The sequence below is a fragment of the Metarhizium robertsii genome, assembly GCF_000187425.2.
Source record: "Metarhizium robertsii ARSEF 23 chromosome Unknown MAA_Scf_36, whole genome shotgun sequence".
Taxonomy (NCBI): domain Eukaryota; kingdom Fungi; phylum Ascomycota; class Sordariomycetes; order Hypocreales; family Clavicipitaceae; genus Metarhizium; species Metarhizium robertsii.
The window spans coordinates 22,118-44,818 of NW_011942178.1; the positions used below are offsets into that span (position 1 = coordinate 22,118).

The window sequence follows — 22,701 nt, forward strand, 5'->3', positions numbered from 1 at the left end:
ACTTTGGTGTTTTGACGGCCAAGTGTATTCCTCCCTCCAGTTTTGGGTGGGCTTGCCTGCAACACTATGAATCCGTCTGCATGACTATCTGGCATTTAAAACAGCAAAACCCGCATCGTCAGCGATAAACAAGTATACATCATACACATTCCTTATACAAAATCAGGCCCCATTCACTGCTGGTGTTGGGTCATCGGTCTTGTCCAATGGCTGAGGGTCCATCGTCATTTCCACCTGAACATCCTCAGGACTGGCGAGGCCTGGTTTCAAGAGAGTTGATCCTCCCGCGACTTTGCCTGCCGCCTTGTTTAGTCGACTCTTGTAATCGCTGAGGCTCAATTTCTTTTTGACAGGACTCGGGGCTGCCGCGATACCATTGATCGACCCTACAGCAAAAGAATTGGAGGCGCTTGTAGTTCCAAACGGGGATAGCGCCGCAGAACTTGCTGCTGAAAGAGGAGTAGCCGTAGTTGACGCAGCTAGCCCCGTACTGTCAAACGCAGGTACTGGAGGCAACTGTACACGAAGATCTAGCACTTTCATCTTGCTCGTTTCTATCGTCGTGCCATTCAATACTATACTCTGAGGTATTTCAGCCATATTGGTATCGGTCGTGTGCGACGTCGGTGATGTTACATCAGAGCCAGTGCTAGCGACCGAGGGTCGATGTTCGCTGATAGGCGAGTCCAGCTCCATAGCTGAGACACTGCATGATTGGCTTGTCAAACAACTTCTTTTCCTCTCCTCCTCAGTGATTAGACTTTGGCGTCGGTTGTTCATCAATCTCTTCGAAAGCGAGATGATTTTCTTCTTGATCGGCGTTGGGTTGCAGGATTCGCTTATCCAATGGCCCTCGACGGGGTCTGTTTGTACGGCTGCATCGCAATACATTGCGCGGGGACCTGCCGAAGTCTGCCTGGAGCCCGATGTAGATGGACAAGGCTTGCCCGATGCCTTTGGATATCCGATGCTTGGCGACCTTCCGGTAGCCGGTGAGCCAGACTTGCTGCGAGATGTACCTGCGTCAACGTACTGCCCAGGTGGACCCGCTGAACCATTCCTTGACTTTGATTTCGATGAGGACGTTGTCCCATCAGAGACGCGCTTCTTTTTCCTTGGCGGTTGCTGTTGTTCCATTCGACGGAATGAATCTTCCACCATGGCTACTTTCCTCTTGTCTCTATCCGTTGGCTCAGTTAGTATTCCAAGTTGATCGAAAGACCCAACTGGCGTGCGGTCACGACTTGGAGTTTTACTGCGCGACCCTCCTTCAGCTTTGACATCATCGGCTCCTTCGTCAATATTTCCCTCACTGGCAGCTCTGCTATTGGTAGCGTGACCAGTGCTAGTGGGCGAGATAGTGTGATTACGGGGCTTTCGAGACTTCTTCTTTCCACCTTTGCTTTGATTTCTGCCAAAAATATAGTGCCGATGAAAACGGGCAAAGGCACAATTATTCTCCAGATCGCAGGCACAGCCACCGTATTCAGATAATATTCGGTCGATCCAGTTAGAAATGGCTGTATATTCAGCCGAGTCCAACTCTGGCTCGTCCTGGGCCGCAGAGTCGTCATCGCTCAATCCCAGTAAATGAAGCCACCTGTCCCGCACACTCTTTTCCAGTCGGAAATCCCAAGGTAATGTAATTTGTTCCTTGGCAGGGATATATCGGTCGCTGACAAGCCAAAAGTGGTATTCTGACCCCCCAGACAAATACGTGTCCAGCTGAGCATTTGGCTTGCAGCTCCTCCGCACATATCTCGCCAGAGAGCCTTCTTTTCTGGTGTCGATGTACAGCGGTAAACTAGGGTGGAAGAAGACAAAAGGGAGCGGGCAAGAGAGGTCAGCCCAGAGGTTGACAGGATTAGCGCAATAGTCCTTTTGAAAGCCAATTTCGCCATTCAGCTCGATTAAAGCAACATCCTTTTCGATTGCTGTTGTCGATTCGATACAGCGCCATCGAAGGGTTGTTCCAGGCTCCACTGATCGGGTGGTATCATTTACCTCTAGCTTTGGCCTCATCTGATCCACGTTGGGTGGCTCATCTTGAAAGACTTCTGCACGGGTCCTGCCCACCTCTTGCTTCATCGTATCGGGATCTCGCAACCATCGTGAAAGTGCTGTGGGGATAGCTAGACTGGCAAAGGCATTATTATGTGTATCGGGGACCTCTTGCTCATTATAGAGGGAGTAAAATCCAGCGGAGTAGTGATGAATCTGAAAATCATTGGGGAGATCAGGGGGCGTTGTGGCGGGACTGGGAGGATGGGCGGGATTCGATCGCGAGTTTTGACCGTACGAAGGGCTTCGCTTCGACGGCTGGGAACTGACAGAGTGCGAAGGGCGGTGTGCGGATTTCGCTTTCTTCGAGGAAGGGGGAGGGGGGCTGGCTAGTTTGCCGTTTTCAAGGTGGCCATTTAATTGTAGGTCGTTAGGCTTCGGTTTCTTTCTGGCGCCCTTGGTCGGAGGTCGCTTCGTCTTCTTGTCCAGGGGTTCCTTCTGTGCTTCTAAAATATTGTTGGCATTTCGCAGTCGAAGGGTTCGCTCGATGGCTTTTTGTCGATCTAGGGGTCGTGGCTTGCATTCTGCACAAGAGTGAGCAAAGTCCTCTCGGATAGCCTCATCTCTGTTGTTAGGATAGAAGCAGTCAATGTGCTGCCAAGTATCGCACGTCTCGCAGTAGATTGTGTTTCCGTCATCGTCAGAGAAGTTGCAGATACACTTGATGGTGTAAGGCTCTTCCTCCGTCTGCTCCACGGTCGGGGCAATGGTCGGGTCATCTTTGACAACCGTATCCACGGGCGCAGGTGGAACGGTCTGACTGGGAAGTGGTGCCTGCGTCGACGGCGGCGCGGGCGTGTCTGTCATAATCTGAAGGAGATCTCACGAGGAGTTGGCGGCGAAAGGCGTGAGTGCGAAGCAGAAAATTAAGGTCGCAGTCTTGAGGGCATGACGCCGCTGTGCAAAGAGGCGCGCCCGTGGTGTTGTCAGAGGACGGAACCCCGAACGTGAGGTTTATATAGCCTGGCGCCTAAAAAGGGGTGAGATTATCTCTTTGCGATCAGACTGCCGACGATCGAAGGAGTTGTCGAGTGTGCACAGCGAATTGAAGATGGAAAGAGCGTCGGGCGCAGAGCGGCTGCGGAAGGGTAGCGACGCCACGGCTGATCGGAACGAAAAATCAATCGAGCCGACCAGAGTTTCCGTTGTCTAAAGCCAGAAACCAACCTTTATTCGACGAGTCGAAAGAGGGTGGTACGTTTGGAAAGCAGTGAAAGTCTCTTCACCAAAGCCGTGGAAGAAGCGTCAGGACGGACTTGGAGATGACGGAGCGCGGCGGGTTGTGGCGCGTGGAGGCAGACAGTTGCGCAGTAGCGAATATAACAAAAGAAAAGCGAGAAGCAGGGCCAGAAGTAGTGGCCAAGCAAATCGAGAGTGGTCTAATGTAGTGAATCGCGTCGTTCAGTCGAAGAAACGAAGGGGCGATGAAGGTGGGCGTGTGTGCGTGTGTGCGAAAGGAAGAGGGAGAGACAAATCGTGGGCTGCACAGAACAGAATGGGAATTTGGGGGGGGAAGGAGCCAAGATTCAATGTGTAGCAAATGGCAGCAGGATGGGGAAAGAGCGACCCGGAGGACCCAAAACACCAGTCGACGCTTGGGAGGGAGGGGGGAGGCGAGGCAGCCCTGGGATGGGATCGAAGGACCAGACATCGACGGGAACTTTGGCCTACGGGCAGTCAAGCACTAGGGTGTGAGGGGGGCTGACCACTTTGAGCAGCTACAGAGCGGCCAGAGCGGCCAGCGAGACCAAAAGCTTGACGCAGCACGGGGAACGGATAACCGACGACTCGTTGCGCTGGTGGTTGCGAGGGCGTGTGTTGTGTGTCGATGTGTGCACTGTCTGTGAGCCAGCTAGGGGAGCCTGGATCGACCAGATAGGACCAATGATAGTTATAGCGCTGTTGAGCCAGACGAGTGCAGTCAAAGGCAACGCGACCTGCGAGGCAACAAATTACCAGTTTGCTCAAGCTTTTGAGCCGTCCCACGTTAAGGGGATAGTCCGGAGGAGCTCACAAAGACAGCCTTGACACCCGAGAACTCTGTCCTCACACATGGATTACAATTTCAGATCCGATATTACAGTGGAATGTGTGTCCAGGCATTTGGGCTCGACAGCCAACTCTCGACGGCAGACAGCAGACGGCAGACGGCAGACGGCGTGAAGCCAGGATCTGATGCTTGCTTGCTTGCCGCTGATGCTGACCACGGATGTTTGCATTGTAGAACTGGCCCATTTAGCTTCTTGCACCAGTTATAGCAAGCAACCTGCGCCTCTCACCTCGACTTGCATCAGAAGTGCATCAAACACTACCAGCCGTGGATGATGTTGTTGCATCCAGGTCGAGATTCATCCGTTATTCCGACGCTACATTCCACATTCAACAGAACGGACAAACACGCACGAAAGTGAGTCGCTCCGCATTGCACATTGCAAACCAAGAACTGGCAGTTCCAAGGTTGACGTCCGAAACCCCGAGTTGGCTCCATCCGTTCTCCTCCATTCTTTCTCACGTCATGTCATGTCATGCTGCCACATGTTTCCACCGCTCTTAATAGTCTGCTCGCCTCTATCGGTTTTTCAATTGTATACACAATAGATGAACGTATCGCCAAGCTCCGTACTGTAGTGATGTGGTGCAAGACCAAGAACAAGGCGGCCCGGCCCCAAAGTGCTGTCTCTCCCTCACGAAGGGGGTGTGTGCGAATTTCAGCCACCAGAAGTTGTAGAGGCGGAGGCGGAGGCGGAGAGAAATTGACAAGGACATGCGTCAGAGGGGAAGGAAGAAGAAAGAGGCACCTAGGGACTACTACTCCGTAGGGGGAAGAAAAACACAGGATGGCCAAGGCGTCGCATCTGAGTGGCGCTAGTCCTAGCTAGGAATAGCTCTGGTTCGATGACTCGCTCTGAATGGTCGTTGGCTACATTACTTGACAAGTCTGATCCACCTGCTTATCGCATGCATGCCTGAGGCCACAATTCTTACTTTTGCCCCACGCGCTAGACTCCCAACTCCGTACCGGGAACGGGCGTCGCCTCCTACGACCACCAGAGATCAGAAAGTCGCAGACGCAGACGCAGACGCAGATGTGATGCAGACGTGATGCAGATTCATGACTCCTCACCTGCCCACCAACCTAGGTACTTAGATCCATGAGTGCTCGAGACAAGATGACCGGGAGGGGGAGAGAGGGGGGGTCAGGACTCAGGACAGGAATTATAAGTGGAGTTCAAATGTTGCCTGGAGTGTGCCTGAGGTAGAACAAGAGAACTGCACATCAACAATAAATACCAGGCAAAGTCCACGGAGCAGTGGGACAAGGGTCGGTTCGTGCTGCAAACTACCTAGGTACTTAAGCAGTCGGTGATTGCTGATAGGCGTCCTGGTGGTCATGGCCAACATGGCTTGCTATGCAGCCGATGGGCTTCGCATCCGTTTGCTTCTGTCCATAGGTTCTACATTTTGCTAACCTTTGCTCGACCCAGATGACTTTCAGGGCTTCTGAGCGCGTTTCGATCCATTGCCAATCTGCTTCCGAGTTGCGTCTGATATTCGAAAACGAGGTGGTTCTTTGCCACAGGCGAGCGCAACCAGCGGTCAACCACTTTGGAAATCCTCCACGAGCGACTGATTGTCGCCTCTTCCCCGAAACAAATAGAGCCCAAGCGAGGTGAATAGAAGACAAGTACCCGAATAATAGGTGACATGCCCTTGCGACCGGACACACATTACTCGTCCTGCAGCGTAGTCTCACTAGAGCTACGACAAGCAAGCGACTGATAAACTACCCGTTGGCATCTAAGGTGGCGAGCCAGGAGATCGTACCTAGGCCACATGACTGTGGACGACACAGATGTGCGATATCTATTCTGAGCATCATAGGAAAACACGGCAGTAGTTTCCGTCGAGTGACCTACACCTGGCTCAAGTGCTCGCGCGCCCTTCCCGACCAGAGTAACCATTAGAATATGCACCAGTTGCTCTTGTTCGTGTGCAGAAACCAACAAGACCACGGGCAAAATGTTACTGAATGAAACAGTCTTTCAAGACCTTGCGATTGCTGCTAAGCGACGCCGCACGTTCTGCAAATTTGCACTGCTTCCCGAGCTCTCCAACACAGTCTTGATCCATTGCCCACGATGCGTACTCCCCATCAAAATGTCGCCTAGTATGGCTTGCAATAGAGCCTACGCTTTTCCTTCATGTCGCAGTAAAAACTGCAAACACAATGGAAAAATCAAAAATTACGCCCCCAATGGCCCCGAAGGACAATTGAGCACAGGACGACTCCGCGATGTGCAATGCAGGCCTCCTCTGCTAGTATCCCGTGTTCGTGATCTCGGGATACTGGAACAAGGTAAGTATGAAGAAGAAAGGAAGAAAAAATCTGAAAGAGGACGGCGGGGAGCAGGAATTATATACTACCTGGTAGGTGGTCTGTGCGCTTGCCATTCCTGCCCAAGGCACCCACGGCTGAGTTGGTGCCTGCTGGTGCCTGCTGGTGCCTGTTGGTGCCTTGCGGCGGAAATTGTGGTCTCATTTCGTTTGTGTGGAGAGTTTCGAGCCTAAGGTGCTGGGCTCTGTCGTCGCGGGTTGTTGCTTTTTGTCTCTGCCTTTCCTCAGTCTTCTCTCAACTTTGCGTCACGTCACAAAGGTGCAGTGAAACAATCGTCTCTCGCCGAATTTTCCCTCGCGAAGAGTGTCACGATGTGAAACCAAACTCAGTGAAGAGCGAAATGCGAATGGATAATCTTACGACTGTGACTGTCTATTACTGAGTACAAAGTCATCCAAAATTCGTTGTCAGTGGTGACGACGGATATGCTCCGAACCGACATGAATCCTCGGCTTATCGTTCAATGTACCTAGGATTGCTTCCTTTCACGCAAGTCTTTTACTGTTGGGTGGTGTACTCTCCCTTTGCTTCGGGAGTTTGCCAGTGCAAGTCAATATTCACGATGTTGTCAATAACAGACTCAGGCCAATAATACTCGCAGCTTCGGGCAGGATCTCTAGATACCTTTGGTGATGTGTGGGCGTCATTCGGAAGATTTGCGATACGACACATTACCAAGGCGACTTGTTAATGGTCCCACTGGTATCGTACGGTACCGTGGTGGTTTGGTTCCGGAGCTCTTCCCACTGTCAATATGAGGGTGTTGTGCTCCGTATCACCATGTGCAATATAGGCGGTATGGAGAGAATGGAGGAGCTGATGAGTGTGACGGAATATCTCACAAAAAATACGGGACGGGGGCACCACTGGCGAATCTCAGTCGCAGACTCGCACTTGTCACACGGCTTTGAGAAACACGAAACACAAAAAGTCCACCTCCGTTGTCGACTCCAAACTTCCTAGTTAATCTGTCGAAACAAGATGTTGTCATCTAGTAATAGCTAGAACACTCTCTCTGTATAGGGTGGTTGGATTGAAACGTAACTCGTGGGCGTGGGAGACGTGTCTGGGTATTTGCACACGCAAGGACAAGACAGATTTTGTTGGCCCGTTGGTTCCTGCTTGGCTCTTGTATCTTTAATCTGCACTTGGTTTGTTGAATGATGACTTGTACAGTACATTACAGCCCACCGCTTCGGCAAACACTTCATGATGAATCGAGGCAGCGCCAACGCCGACATGGAACATTTGAACCAGTGGAGCCAAGCCATCCTGCACTACTCCGTAGTACCAGACGTCGTAGTAGTATTCCCTGTTCAAGTGATCCCATGACGCCCTGTCGTGCCCCAGCCACAAAGCGGCCCATTCACAACCTGTGGGTCACGTCAGCCAACCAGTCAACTGCCGTCCGCTCACTCCAGCCATGTCTCGTCCCCAACACTCGCTGCCGTCATCTCTCGCTTCATGCAGCGACATCGTCCAGCGACTTTTCTACGACCGAAACGCCGAGACTACGCCGTTTAAAGGGACTTCCGCTGCCTCTTCCCCAGCATAATCCACAGCGGCTGTGCTCATCGCCGTCAACTGCTGAGCGAAAATGAGATTCTCTGTTGCTGCGTTGTCCACCCTCCTGGCGCCCTCGGCGGCACTGAGCTTGTTCAACAGTGAATCCCAGAGGGCCATCACTTCTAATGACGACTTGAAGATTCCTGGGGAGTCTCCGCTGGAGCACTGCTCTGACAGGAAGGCTGAAGGATATGTTGAGATAAAGAGCGTGGATTTGGCCCCGAACCCTCCTTCTGCGTATGTGCTTTCCCCTTCGCGCCTTGGTGAGATGGTGGTTGGCTATCCGGTGGCGAATGACTATGCTGACTGGTTTGTTCTCTTCGACTCTAGTGGCCAGGATCTCGTCATAAAGGCAGAGGGAACCGTCAAGAAGACCATTGAAGAGGGCGCATATATCGATTTGACTGTCAAGTATGGGCTTATCAGACTTCTCAAGACCAAAGCCGATCTGTGTGAGCAAATGGGGGAAGTTGATTTGAAATGTCCCGTCGAACCCGGCGATAGGGTCATCACCAAGACTGTTCAACTGCCCAAAGAGATTCCGCCCGTAAGTATTTTGCGATGCCCTAGTATGTAGGTGTCTTGGACCAAGTGAAGCTAACTCGGCACGCAGGGCACCTATAACGTCGAGGCTGATGTCTTCGCTGCTAACGGAGAGAGAATCACCTGCTTGACTGCTACTGTGAAGTTCAACATGCCCGGAATGGATTTCCTTGGCGGCGAGTTGTAATGGATTAGACGGAAATGAGTCATTAGACGATGGTTTGCTACGAGACACTCCGTACGGCAGCCTGTGTTAATTTTCTGCTCTTTTTGCTTCCACATCATTGTTTGTCATGTTTATTACTTCAGACTGCATTTTTTGGATGCACAGGGCCATAAATTTGATGAGTTTTATGCCAGCACTCTGGTCGGTTTTTTCTGAGGGCTTGTTCGATCTTGGTACTTTCCAAGGACTGCGGTAATGAGTTGGATCAGGGAGCCAGGCCCGGAACTGTTTTTTCGTCGAGGAGAAACTAATAACGCGGCTATACCTTTATTCATTTTCTTTTTAGCATACAGCCCCGTATTTCAGCAAACGATATATCTCAAGCAAGCGGTCTAATGCGCAAGTGCAACGCGTTTCGTGCCGCCATGGTCAACGCAGTAGGCTGGATATTATCCGTAGTATCTTTATCACCTCATATGCCATGCATGCTGGTCTTTACTCCCCAAACAGGCGACGGACCCGTCTTAAAACGCTGTCTTTTTCGGGATCGTATGGGTGGTCTTTGCTGGGAATTTCCAGAACAGTCGGAAAGGCGGCGGTATATGTGTCAATTCTGTGCCGTATCCGGTCCGCAATCTACCACATTCTGTCAGTTGATCCAAGTTGAAATCAGGACATGCGCATGTATCCGCGTTGCACTGACGTGTTGGTTGATCAAGACGATGCCGATGTCATTTCGGTCCTGGGTGAATCGATCAAAGGCCGATTCGATGGCCGCTGTGTCCGTTTTGCTATCCACAACCAGGAAGTTCTTTTGGGCGTCGGCGCCAGCTGTGACATGCTGCGAATGATTTGATTAGTCTTCCCACGCCGGTGCGTTTGCGATTCAGCGGTTCATGTACTTACGCCGATGCCTGCGAGTAGCAAGCCCGTTACCGAGTCCTAGATGCGTCAGCCAAGGCCTGTCGTTACGATACGTCCCTCGTCTTCCTGGCGGTAGAAATGTTATCCCACGGCTCAACCTACCTCGTCACCAATGACGGCAAGGAATTCTCGGTTCTTGAAATCGGCTTGGTTGGCCATCTTGACTCTTGTATGGCGACCTGGCTGCGGCAATATCCCCCGTTGTATAGCTTGAGGCGATGGCTGATGTTTGGGGTTGGCCCAGCCGTCATGGTGGCAGCGCAAGCCAAGGCAGGCAGGCGGTGGGAGGTCTCGAGTGCCCCAGTTGCTGGACCAGCTGCCTGTTGCCCCAGTGCCTGCACGTAAGGTGCTGCAGTTGGCGCCTGCAAAGTTAAGTGGGACCAGGCCTCGTTGAGGCACTAGCTCTCGAACCAGCGCCCCTGCTTGGTTGTTGCTGCTGGGCACTGGGCTCGAGCTGGAAACCTGGACATGGACAGAAAAAGCTCATACCACGGGGCACATAAACACACACATCGCCGACCATCCCTCTCGTCAAGCCCCCAACAAAGGGACTTCGCGGCGCTTATCGCCCGTGACTTCTCTTCTGTCGGCGAGACACGGCCACACACTCCAAGGATTTGGTCGCCATTGAGCTTTTTTGCCGCCCTCGTCGATTCGTTAATAGGTTCGATCCTCCTGCCGAACAGCCTGACGGCATAAACCATGCCCCGACTCGTGCGACGGCGTCCCCTTTGGGATCGCATCACTTCAACGCTGAACCCCATGGATTTCTTGCTGTGGCTTTCAGAAGAGATAGAGACAAGAGACTGGGATTCGGGTCTGGTGGGAACCCAACTCGGCCTGGGGTTGAACTTTCTCTTCCTCGTCGTGCGGGCGAACTCGGGTTCCAAGCAGGCAAGTGATGATATTTTTGGAGACGACGGTTCATCCCGCTGGTTGTCGATGCTTGTGAGTCTTTCACATATATGGGAAGCTTGGAGCCTCTTAAAAGCTGACGCGGTGAATTGGTAGATCTATCCGCTATCGTGGGGGCTCATTGCATTTTCTATTATCAACGCCATTTATACTGTTTCGCGAAGTAGACAGTACAGATTATTTGAGGCAAATATCGACGTGAAACCGAGTACATCTTCTGTTCGACGAGTTAAAGTGCAGTCTTCGCCTGTGGCTTCGTCGCCGCTGCGCTTTATTGCCGACATGATTACTTCAGATTCAGCCGAATCGAGGGCCCATCCAGACAAGAGCCGGGATGTATGGGAGCTCTCGGTCTGGGACCCTCTCCCTGTTTGCGTTCGGCTGGCATGCTTGTTTAGTCCGGGACATGTGCTCGTCTATCTAATCTTCTTGCCTCTGGCGCCTTTGGACCCTCGCCCTAGTGTCACCGTTTTTAATTCGTTGATTATGCAAGTGGTCTTGTCTGCGCAGATGCTTTTGCTATCATCGAGATATTTGCAGCAGGCCAAGGATAGCGCTATCGTTCAGAAGGAGGTTTTCCATGAATACGATGCCAAATTTGTGCAGCCACGAATCCACCCGATTGTCAGAGACGTCGGGACTCAAATGTCGGACGATCAACCAGTAATTTCAAGAGAGTTTGTTCAGGTTGGAACCCCGACGACGCTCATCAGGCGATCCTTTATCTCTCATGGTAACCCACATGTCGACTCAGAGGAGGCCACGCCTATTAAGAGGTTTAACAGTCCCAGTCTTAGTGCTGGCAATGTGATGAAACCACAGATATTCACGCCTGCCACTGCCAGCCGGCGAACAGAGCTATTCACTCCCGCATTAAGCAGTCATCGTTCTTCGGGTATCCGACATAGTTTGCCGGCTGGATACACCCCGAGTAGTAATGTTCCTCCTGCTTACACACCTGCTCCGCCGTCAACCTCCACAGTGGGCACGTCAACAGGCATGAATACAAATTTTGGAGGCAGCCTTGGCGTTTACTCGCACCAGAAATCCCCCTTGAAGAAGGCTATTAGTATGGGAGACATGAATAGTGACAACTTCTCGCCTAGGGGTTCTAGGGAAGCAGCTGCATATGAACAGAGTGGTCAGGAACCCCCAAGTAGCCCGACAAAATACTCAGAAAAGAGGCGCTTCACCAGTACGAATATCAACAGCTCGCCGCATCCGTTTGCCAATATGGGCAAGCATTCGGCGTCGGAAAGGTTTCCTAAGCGATGGCGAGGCTAGTCGGCTATTATTAATGAGGAGAACACTCATGTTGCGTTGTCTTCATGGCATTTCTGGCGTTTTCACTATTTAGGTTAGGCTAGGAGCTGGGGCTGTCTTTATACGAATCGCTATATTCTAATACACAAAGCTCACATACTTAAGTACCTGGGTACTGGTGCCTGACTGCCAGTGTTTCATGGACTTGGATAGTCCAACTCATGGGCGGTAGCCCATTGTCAAACCACGGACCGGTTGCTCCTTTCCCGATTTTCGCGACACGGGTAAACGCGCCGGATGCGCCTACTTCTGGAAATACAAACAACGCCTTCCGTTTTGCGTGGTACAATCAACGACCACGAAGCACAATAAACATTCTTGACTCTGGGACTTGATTTATTCCTTGGGCTGCCGAGCTGTTCCCTTGTATTTATTGTTACTTGCGTCTGACTTGGCGCGGGCTTCACACCCCCAGCTGGAAGCACCTGACGAGATTCACTGCCAGCTGCCGAGGCACTGTTCAACTAGTAATGAAAGCCCGGCTCTCGTGATATCGCCCCTGTAGGTACGTGGAACATGTCACCGTTTCTTCCTCCAAAGGCGTCCATCCTGAGTCCGACAACGCCTGTACAACCTGATAGACAGTCCAAGCCAACAACAGGAAGGAAACCATCTGTCGACGCCCATAGGTCATACTCCATCAGCTCCTGGGTCAAGAACATATTGCCTAGCCACCGACCGGAGCGTAGGGGTACACTCCGTCGTCGAGGCTACTGGGAGCAGCAGGAGTTGACGCATTCTAATCAGCACGAGGCGCATTTCGCAGCATTGGGCCGACGAAGTCGAAGGAGCGCAACTGCAGGGTCAAATCATATCACTGAATGGAACTTGGCGAGAGATCTATCTGACGGTGGGAAGACCCGCCGTGATTGCGAAGAAAACATGGTTCTGGATGCTGATCGAAAATGGAGCTGGGCTCCTGGCGAGGATGCTATGAAAAGCCGAACGGATATCCCGGATATGGAACAAGTACAAGGGGCTTCTAGGACAGATCAAAACCGAGCCAATTCTGCGGCTGTTAACAGTTTAGGGCCACAACCACCACCTGCAGCTGAGCTTCAGAACATCGAGGCGAAAAAAGAGACACGTCAACTTCGACGCAATCTGAAAGAGAGTGGCGATTACTTGGGCGTTCAAGGTTTTAACCCAGAGACTAGTCAGCTTGATGTTGTGACTTCGACGGAGAGCGATAGAAGCAGCAGCCTTAGCCAAGAAACGCAGCAAAAGCTACTTATTCTTCGTAATACCCTGAGAGATGCCCGGCATTCCTACAAGAGCGCAAAAGAGAGGAACGACAGTCAAGTTAAGAAAATTCCGTGGAAGAATGAGAAAGAAAAGCACTGCCGGTTGGAGAAAGAGAAAGAAGCGGCGAAGGAGATCAACAAAACAATCAAGTGGAAACGCCATGCACGGCAATGGTCCTCAGCTCAGGAGCCGGATTTGAGTCCTATCGCCCAGTCAATTGTTGGAACAGCAGAGACATCTCGTGAGTGAGCCGCAGGAGAGAAATTGCGAAATGCCCTTACTAACATTGTCCAACCTAGGCAGGGAATCCCATAATCAAAACTCGAAACTCGAGCACCATGACTCGATGTCAAATCTCATTGATCTTGATTCTTCCTGCAAAACTTCCTTTCCTACTTCAGCGATGCACGGCGACCAGCCGCTAGCACAGAGTCCTGATTCAGCAGCTACAGTCGTTAAAACATCACAGGGCCAAAGCCTCGCAGACCCTACCGCGTTAGGTTCCTCGGCCTGGGAACTCTTCGTGAATGGTATAAGTTTCGACAGTTCCGACGAGCCCGTGCCTGCCAAAGACCCGGAGGCCAGCTTGGCAGGCAGTGAGAGGACACATATAAGGCAACTTGAGAATAGTGAACAACCAGTCTTGGGTAGAAAGTCAAACAAGTGCCAAGAAACTCATTATTCTGTCCTGAGGGAAGAATTGAAGCAGAATAATGCGAATATTGAACCTACCAATCACGGTTCTTTTTTAGACTTGCGCCGCCAGAGACAAGAGGACCCTAGAGGGGAAACCGCCATAATAAACTCTTTGGCAACAGCGATGAGCAAATACACCAAGCCGAGCATACGGCCAAGGAGGCTGCATTTACCCCACAACGTTGTCAACCTCTCAGGCCAATGCAAGAAAGACAAAGGAGGGCCAACTACGATAAATTGCAACAAGAAGGGAGAAGAGTCCCAATCATCTTCCATGATGACCATGGAGCAGGTGCTACGAAAGCGTCAGTCAGAGGGCATCCAGCCCACGCAAGAAAAACCTGTGATAGCTACAGGTTCACGGGGAAAGCTCATGCAAACTTGGGGTCATTGGATACCGAGAAGGAGAGGATCCCGGAGTTTTCAATCAAGCCAAGACAACACAGCGAGCCATACCTCCGCCGGTCTCGAGACAATCCCGCAAATCCCAGACAGTTGGGCAACAGATTTAACTTCCAGGCTGGGCCAGCAGATTTTTGCCCACAGGCCGGAGACGAACCAGCGAGTGAATACCAACTCCACGATACGCCAGCAGACGGGGACAGAAGTCGAAGAACTGCATCGACTCTCTTCGATCACAGAAACAAGCAAGCATATAGACAAGGACAAGGACATCTTGGTCCGAGACAACCGCGAGAGTCTTGCATGGAAAGAAGTCGAGACCAAGCAACCAGTACCGGTAAGCTATGCTTGCATACCCATCACCACCACTACTGGTTGCGGCCAACAAGATTTGCAAGTGAGCTCCCGAGAGAATACCCAACCGGACACAAAGAATCCTTCAACTCTACGGTTGGAGAGGCATCTCGGTGGTATGGCGTCCGACTTGCCTCTGGCTGCCAGGTCCGAACGCAACTTGGGTGCCGCTGTAATGAAACCCTTACGGAATCAATGGCGGAGCGTGGGCCAGGCAAATCACGGTATCGGAACAGATACTATGTTGAAGAAGAGGCACATACAAATAGACGAGCGCATGGAGAGGAGTACCCGGCCTGTTGCGAAGACCGGCAACACGGCAACACCGGACGTGGTCGTGTCCAAGCCGGAAGAGCGGGTCGGCGCTTCAAAGGCAATCAAGAGTCTCAAGAAACCGGTGGTCCACGGCGTGGACAAGAGGCCCAGAGTGGTATCCAAAATATCAACCGAGCTAAAAGATGCCAGCATACGGACCGAATGCAAGCTCACCATGCCAGAACAGACCAGGCCCATGGCACAACAAGACGAGCCCGACGGGCTGAGCGACGCGAGTCAAGGACCAGGAAGCTTCCCGGATCTGAACGTCATACACACTGGCGGCGACGGTTGCCAAAGCTCTTCCAGTGGTGACACAGCCACTGACACTGTTTCTCATATGGCGATTACCGAGTACCTGGAGACGGTGAGATGCCATTTACTCGCATTCTTTCTGCTGTACTGGGAGATTGTAGGCCCAGTCTTTAATTCCAGATCAGAGTACTGGGCAAGAAACAGGAGACACGAATCAACTCTGGGCGATTGTTTTGCTCTACTACTTGCGCTGCCCGGAGCAATCCTTGCCGTCATGGGCCTTGTCTAGGTGATGAGGCTGGTAACTATATGTGGAGAGAATTTCGAATACATGAAGGACTTGATATACGACGTGCTGAATGCGTGGGGATTCCTACAGTAGAGACGCGACTGGGCATAGCAATACGGAGTAGTGTGTGTTGTCGGGATCGTGGGCCAGCCGTGGGCCGATGTGTGGCGTCCGATGTGGCCGGGCTGCCGGAACCGCAGACAAGTGGAGGTCAGCGGTCAAGTCAGCGGTCAAGGAGTAGGTGGCCGAGTGTCCAGGTGTGTGAAAAGCGACAGTTTTTGACGGGGATCAAGCTGTGAGAGGATCACGTCGAGATGTCTGGGGAAGCGACGGCATGGTGTTCGAGTGTGAAGGGCTGGAGAGGCCGCGATGGCCAATGCCACGAAGGGCATTAGACGAGGCGTTTGTTTTCTGGCGATCGTACCCGGTACGGAGTAGTGGGAAATGGTTGTTTGTGTGACGATTGATGCCGATGGCCGCAAGGGGGCTTTAAGGCTGAGGGGCAAATCGGCGCCGATGATGGCGGCCCAGCCCACGGAGGTGGGCACTTGAGCAAGAAGGCCATTTGTGTGCTCTGTACAAAGGTTTGAACAACAGTGTTACTCGACAGAGCTATTAGACTTAGGTAGTTGTTATGAAATGAGAGATGGGAAAAATAGAAGCAGTGCTGGCCTGTTGACCCGGTACTCGGCATACCTTGCAAAATTGAGCTTGATCATCTCAACGCACATGCCTGGATGCCGTCAGCTACTTGTGCCATTTACCGAGCCAAGTACGGAGTACCTTGGTGCTTCAGTCACAAACGAAGATTGGGCCAATCCGCGACCACCGTTTAGCAATCTGTCGAGTCTGGTACGTACTTTAGTACTACTAGTACTACTCCGTAAGTACTTTATGCTAGTACCAGCATCCAGAGTGCGGGGCCAGTGGACGCGAAGGGGCTGCTTCAGCGGGGTGTAACCAGTGAGAACCGGCCAAACCGGCCAAACCGCCCGCTGCTCTCCGCAGGCAGACAAGCAGAACCCCCAAAGCACCGAACGCACAGAAGCTAAGGTGGGGCTACACGCACTGTGATGGCGCCTCGTTGGCCGGTTCGGAGTCGCGAACCCATCAACAATTGGCGGCTCCGAACATCGGAGGCCCCGATGCCGGTCCTTCGCAAACAGCTACTTTGCCGTGTTCCTGCCCTTTGCCGACAGTTGGAGATTAAAACCAGCCCGTGGGCCGCGATATCTTTTCCTCTATTTGTTGAAGGAGCTCATTTACTTGACTTTGCTTGAATTGCAATTGATGGCGATTGAAACGCTCACGACATCGTCAGCACTCTAAGAAAACGAGACGCAACCCCATCCCAGAGACACCTTCGCAGAAGCTCGGCACTGGTGGCTTCGACCAATAGACGACGAATAAAAACAAATCCACGCACAGTTCGCACCTTTGGTGTCTTTGGCGTCAGCGGCGCTTCGCTCAGAAATTCGTCGTCTGTTTTGTCCGGCCTTCTCCTCCTGATTTCTCCTCCTCCTTCTTCTTCCCTACCCACCTATTTTCTTTTGTTCCCGCAAACCGGTCACCACGATGCCTGGCCCCGAGAGGAATCCACAGACCCTGTACGATAAGGTTCTGTCGAACCACATTGTGGACGAGAAGCTCGATGGCACAATCTTGCTGTATATCGGTATGTCTTGCACTGTGCTGCGATTTGCTGCGACAACGGCTGACTTTTTTTTTTTGCTGCGTCTAGACAGACACTTGGTCCACGAGGTGACTTCTCCTGTATGTTGGCTCCGCTGCGGCGCTCACGATGCGGAATACCGATCAAGGTGCTGACTGGTAGCAGCAAGCTTTTGAGGGATTGAAGAATGCTGGTCGAAGAGTTCGCCGACCAGACTGCACCCTGGCCACCACTGACCATGTAGGTATCGCCGTCCTCACACATTGCTGTGTTGGTGAATATGCGAATCATGTGCTAACCAGAGCAAAGAACGTTCCCACCACATCAAGAAAGGGCATGAAAGACATTGCCACCTTCATCGAAGAAGACGACTCAAGAACCCAATGCGTTACCCTTGAAGAAAACGTCAAGGATTTCGGCCTGACCTACTTTGGTCTCGGCGACAAGCGCCAGGGCATCGTTCACGTCATCGGCCCGGAGCAGGGCTTTACTCTCCCCGGAACTACCGTTGTCTGCGGAGACAGCCACACCTCTACCCATGGCGCTTTTGGTTCTCTCGCATTTGGCATTGGTACCAGCGAGGTTGAACACGTCCTGGCCACCCAGTGCCTGATTACCAAGCGCAGCAAAAACATGCGAATCCAGGTCGATGGCGAGCTGGCTCCTGGTGTGAGCTCCAAGGACATCATTCTCCATGCTATCGGCAAGATTGGTACTGCTGGGGGCACTGGCGCTGTCATTGAGTTTTGTGGCTCAGTCATTCGCAGCCTGAGCATGGAGGCTCGCATGTCCATTTGTAACATGTCCATCGAGGGTGGTGCTCGTGCTGGCATGGTTGCTCCTGATGAGACCACCTTTGAGTACCTCAAGGGCCGCCCGCTGGCCCCCAAGTTTGGTTCCGATGGGTGGAACAGGGCCACGGCGTACTGGAAGGCACTGCAGTCTGATCCTGGTGCCAAGTACGACATTGATGTTTTTATCGACGGCAAGGACATCATCCCCACTGTTACTTGGGGAACCTCTCCCGAAGATGTGATACCCATTACCGGCGTCGTGCCTGACCCCGAGACGTTTGCCTCTGAGGCCAAGAAGGCTACCGGGCGTCGAATGCTCGAGTATATGGGCTTGACTGCTGGCACACCAATGGAAGAGATTGTGGTTGACAAGGTGTTTATTGGGTCTTGCACCAACTCTCGTATCGAGGATCTGCGTGCCGCCGCCCACGTCGTCAAGGGCAAGAAGATTGCTTCCAATATTAAGCGAGCCATGGTTGTCCCCGGCTCTGGTCTCGTCAAGACCCAGGCTGAGGCAGAGGGCATCGACCAGGTTTTCGTCGACGCCGGATTTGAATGGCGCGAGGCTGGCTGCAGCATGTGCCTGGGCATGAACCCGGATATTCTCTCTCCGCAGGAACGGTGTGCCAGCACTTCCAACCGAAACTTTGAAGGTCGCCAGGGAGCCGGCGGCCGAACGCATCTGATGTCTCCTGTCATGGCTGCAGCTGCGGCCATCGTTGGCAAGCTTGCCGACGTGCGCAAGCTGGCCAGCTACAAAGCCAGCCCGCATGTCGAGGCCAGCGTCACCCCGTCCACCTCACAAAAAGCCCATGTAGATGAGAGGGTCGCTACTGATGCTCATGAACGAGAAGTCATTGGCGACCAGCCCGAAGATTCAGAGCCTCACACCAACACGTCGGTCTCTACATCCAACGGCGGCTCCTCCACCGCCGGGCTCCCCAAGTTTCTCAGCCACAAGGGCATTGCCGCGCCCCTAGACATGGCCAATGTCGACACCGATGCCATCATCCCGAAGCAGTTTTTGAAGACCATCAAGCGAACCGGCCTGGGCACTGCCCTCTTCCACGCCTTGCGCTATAGCCCAGATGGCTCGGACAATCCCGACTTTGTCCTCAACCAGGAGCCCTACCGCAACGCCAAGATCCTCGTCTGCACAGGGCCAAACTTTGGCTGCGGCTCATCCCGTGAACACGCCCCCTGGGCCCTCCTCGACTTTGGCATCAAGTGTGTCATTGCCCCCTCCTTTGCCGACATCTTCTTCAACAACACCTTCAAGAACGGCATGCTGCCCATCAAGATTGAGAACAAGTCAGACCTCGACGCCATCGCCGACGAAGCCCGTGCCGGCCGCGAAATTGAAATCGACCTCCCCAGCCAGCTGATCAAGAACTCTGTCGGCGACACAATCTGCGCCTTTGACGTGGAAGAATTCCGCAAACACTGCCTGGTTAATGGCCTGGATGACATTGGCCTCACTATGCAGATGGAGGACAAGATTGGCGAGTTTGAGAAGAAAATGACGGAGGACACGCCCTGGCTGGATGGCACCGCGTACTTGAAGAGACCTGGCCAGGGAGGCAAATTGGCCGCCAAGGCGGTGCCTGTGCCCAAGACGAATAGGGGCGAGGAGAAGAAGGAGCCACTGGAGTGGTGAGGAGCATTTGTGAGGATCATGGGATCAAAGGATTTAAAAGAAAAAAGTGTAAGCGGGTCTAATGGAAATACTTTGGTATGGTGATGAATTTAATTACAACGAATTGGTCTATGAGTACGTGATGAGCTCTCCAGCAATGACTCTTTTTTTTTTTTTTGAAAAAAGCTTCCGTTTCTGCCAAATTTACCAGAGACAGGTATGGGAAAATAAATAAATAAAACCAAATGGATCGTTTAATGGTTTTTGCGTATCTGGCGTTTTGCCTTATGTCGGGCTGAATTTGTTTATTGTACGGACACTCATATATATAACGTAAACCGAGAAAAGTAGTAAATCCTGAAAACAGCTTTGCAAAGAAGACAACAAGAAAAGGGCTGTTAGCTTTTATAAATACTTTGGAGGAGGAATGGGTCGTGATGTGATCAGCTCTCCTGCTGTCTGAGCAGGATAGGCGGTTTGCCGGGAAGAGATGGAACTTGCGGCTTTGTTTTGGGGAGCATCTACTCTATACGCTGGCTAATGTTTGCTGGTCGGTTGATCTATTTGCGTACAATGTAGCCGTGGTTTGGTCGGTGGTCAATGGAATTGCATGCGCTGATATAATTTATGGCAATGCGGGAACGTCTCACCACTGTCGGGAACTTCTCCACTTGCCAGCTTTAACTTTCAACGACGCAGATACCACGGCGGCCATGCAAGAATGGGCTCCAAGACCCTGGAAAACGAAGAGCGTCGGGAACATGGTATGCATGCTCGCGCCCTTCCTGTTTGAGTCTTTTGCGGTGCTGATGCCCGAGTAGAGGTCCCATCGTCTAGCGGATCCCGTTCTGCCGGCGGAGAGCCACGAGGTAGCCACCTCTCGAGAGATGGCGATGGGTGTATGGGCAGCCAGGGCGCGGACGAAGGCGACGATGACGATGACGATGACTTGGATGAATCTCATGCTGCTGCCGCCGTTTCGCTGACGTGCCCTACGTCTGGCGAGGCAAGCAATGAGACGAAGAAGAAGAAGAAGAAGCGCAAGAGGTCCAAAAAGAGGAAGGCCCAGACGGCTCTCAAGCAGTCGTCACCTCCGAGGATCCCGCTTCACCGGCTCTTTTCTTCTGGGGAGTATCGACCCGGTGAGCTGTGCGACTATCAGACGACTTCTGCCGTCAAGGCGCCCGAGCTGCGTCACCATGGACAGCGTGCTCTTGAAGACCCCACGTTTCTGAACAATTACCGAAAGGCGGCTGAAGTGCACCGCCAGACTCGGAAATGGGTACAGGAGTCTGTCAAGCCAGGCCAGACACTTACTGAGATTGCCGTTGGAATCGAAGACAGTGTTCGAGCCCTCCTGGATAACGCTGGGCTGGAGCCCGGACAGGGTCTACAATCAGGCCTCGGGTTCCCCACGGGCCTGTCGCTGAACCACTGCGTGGCGCATTATACGCCGAATCCCGGCCAAAAGGACGTGGTGCTTCAGCACCAGGACGTCATCAAGGTCGATTTTGGCGTCCACGTCAATGGCTGGATTGTTGACAGCGCATTTACAATGTCGTTTGACCCGACGTATGATGATCTCCTGGCTGCGGTGAAGGATGCGACCAACACGGGCATCAAGGTGAGAAAAGAATCCCCATCAGGGCTGCCGGCGGCCTGGAGCTGACGAGGTAGAATGCCGGAATTGACGTGCGCATCAGCGACGTTGGCGCCGCCATGCAAGAAGCCATGGAGAGCTATGAAGTGGACATCCGGGGCAAGACGTATCCCGTGAAGCCTGTGCGGAATCTCTGCGGACACGACATTAAACACTATCGCATCCATGGCGACAAGACGATTCCGTTTGTCAAGAATTCGAACCAGACCAAGATGGAAGAGGGCGACATCTTTGCCGTCGAAACATTTGGTAGTACGGGGCGTGGCTTCATCCGGGACGGCGTAAGTTTGGGCCACCATGAGGTCGTTTGATGAGCCAGACTTGTGCTAAGGTGTGACAGCCAGGTATTTACGGCTATGGCTTGAGCCACAGTCCTCGGGAGCGCGTGTCTCTCCCTCGGAGCTCAGCGAATACGCTGTACAAGACGATCAAGGAGAGTTTTGGGACTCTGGTGTTTTGTCGTCGGTATCTGAACCATGTCGGTCTGGACCGTTACCTGGCCGGGGTATGTGTTGCGATTTGTTGGTGAGGGTGGCTATTGCTGACGGAGGCAAGATTAATTATCTCGTGTCGAACGGTATACTCGATGATTTTGCGCCTTTAATGGATGTTCCTGGGTCTTACTCGGCGCAGTTTGAGCATGTATGTGCGCTTTCTTTGTCTCCCTTTCTTTTCGTGTGCATTTTCTCCCTTTTTGTGGCGAGAAGGTTGCGTTGCTAATCCCCATGGACCATTTTGCTGCGCGAGTCGACAAAGGAGGTTATTAGTCGTGGCGACGACTATTAATTGTCAGCTTTGGACTTGGATGATGGCCGCTTCATTTGACTGAAGAAGGCGACAAGAGACTTGCCCTGACGCGAGCTTGATATTGTATATAGGCCGGTTCAACACTCCTCTGGGAAGGGCTCAACGCGTGGAGGAATAGTGCCCAAGTTATTGCCATTTAGAGCTCAACGCTTCTGTGGTAAAGGGTTTCAATACCCGGGTAAGAAGGCTGCTTTACAATTAGCTTTTTAGAAAAGATTATTTTATTAATTGTTGGTTATTTCGCTTTATAGTCAAATAAAATTATATATATAATACTAGTATTATATAAGCATAAAATCTAAAACAGTATTAGGCTATACTAGGCTAAAAATAGTAAAAGACTAGAAAAGTAAACTATTTACGTATTATAACGCGTCAGATATACTAGCGTAATTAGTGCCGCATTATAGCTTGCTAGTCACGGCCACCTCACGATAGTTTTAGCTACTATTATATAGTTAAACCTTATATATTATTATAACTTCGCGGCTATAACTCACGCTAAGTCACGCTAAAAACCTAAAATGCCTATATACACAGTATATATCTGTAAGATCTGCCCTCTCCCGTATTTTGAGTTAATCCTGCATCTAAGTTATCTGCCTCTTCTGCTATTAAGACCCTGCTATAATGTTACGACCTAGCCGCAGGCTGTAGTGTAGGTCACAAAATAGGCCGGCTA

The 22,701-nt window shown here is 52.0% G+C and overlaps 7 protein-coding genes across 7 annotated transcripts; 5 read left to right on the forward strand and 2 right to left on the reverse strand.

Moving 5' to 3' along the window:
• Positions 1-162: 162 nt before the first annotated feature.
• Positions 163-2,868, reverse strand: MAA_10400 (SET domain protein; the record flags this gene model as incomplete). Its single annotated transcript, XM_007828398.1, has 1 exon — positions 163-2,868. The coding sequence occupies one exon, from the start codon at positions 2,866-2,868 to the stop codon at positions 163-165; it is 2,706 nt and encodes a 901-aa protein (XP_007826589.1).
• Positions 2,869-8,054: 5,186 nt separating this feature from the next.
• On the forward strand, positions 8,055-8,753 carry MAA_10401 (phosphatidylinositol/phosphatidylglycerol transfer protein; the record flags this gene model as incomplete). Its single annotated transcript, XM_007828399.1, has 3 exons — positions 8,055-8,260; positions 8,354-8,570; positions 8,637-8,753. The coding sequence occupies 3 exons, from the start codon at positions 8,055-8,057 to the stop codon at positions 8,751-8,753; spliced, it is 540 nt and encodes a 179-aa protein (XP_007826590.1).
• Positions 8,754-9,227: 474 nt separating this feature from the next.
• On the reverse strand, positions 9,228-9,815 carry MAA_10402 (ATPase, V1 complex, subunit F, eukaryotic; the record flags this gene model as incomplete). The annotated part of the gene is made up of 4 exons (XM_007828400.2): positions 9,228-9,368; positions 9,436-9,573; positions 9,639-9,674; positions 9,759-9,815. The coding sequence occupies 4 exons, from the start codon at positions 9,813-9,815 to the stop codon at positions 9,228-9,230; spliced, it is 372 nt and encodes a 123-aa protein (XP_007826591.2).
• A 543-nt stretch (positions 9,816-10,358) lies between these two features.
• On the forward strand, positions 10,359-11,855 carry MAA_10403 (uncharacterized protein; the record flags this gene model as incomplete). The annotated part of the gene is made up of 2 exons (XM_007828401.2): positions 10,359-10,604; positions 10,668-11,855. 2 exons carry the CDS (start codon positions 10,359-10,361, stop codon positions 11,853-11,855), a joined length of 1,434 nt encoding a protein of 477 aa, XP_007826592.2.
• A 555-nt stretch (positions 11,856-12,410) lies between these two features.
• On the forward strand, positions 12,411-15,450 carry MAA_10404 (uncharacterized protein; the record flags this gene model as incomplete). The annotated part of the gene is made up of 2 exons (XM_007828402.2): positions 12,411-13,380; positions 13,439-15,450. 2 exons carry the CDS (start codon positions 12,411-12,413, stop codon positions 15,448-15,450), a joined length of 2,982 nt encoding a protein of 993 aa, XP_007826593.2.
• A 1,575-nt stretch (positions 15,451-17,025) lies between these two features.
• Positions 17,026-19,573, forward strand: MAA_10405 (3-isopropylmalate dehydratase; the record flags this gene model as incomplete). The annotated part of the gene is made up of 4 exons (XM_007828403.2): positions 17,026-17,125; positions 17,192-17,223; positions 17,288-17,362; positions 17,432-19,573. The coding sequence occupies 4 exons, from the start codon at positions 17,026-17,028 to the stop codon at positions 19,571-19,573; spliced, it is 2,349 nt and encodes a 782-aa protein (XP_007826594.2).
• A 700-nt stretch (positions 19,574-20,273) lies between these two features.
• Positions 20,274-22,159, forward strand: MAA_10406 (Peptidase M24A, methionine aminopeptidase, subfamily 2, binding site; the record flags this gene model as incomplete). The annotated part of the gene is made up of 6 exons (XM_007828404.1): positions 20,274-20,316; positions 20,374-21,176; positions 21,230-21,493; positions 21,553-21,717; positions 21,768-21,854; positions 22,091-22,159. 6 exons carry the CDS (start codon positions 20,274-20,276, stop codon positions 22,157-22,159), a joined length of 1,431 nt encoding a protein of 476 aa, XP_007826595.1.
• Positions 22,160-22,701: the final 542 nt, after the last annotated feature.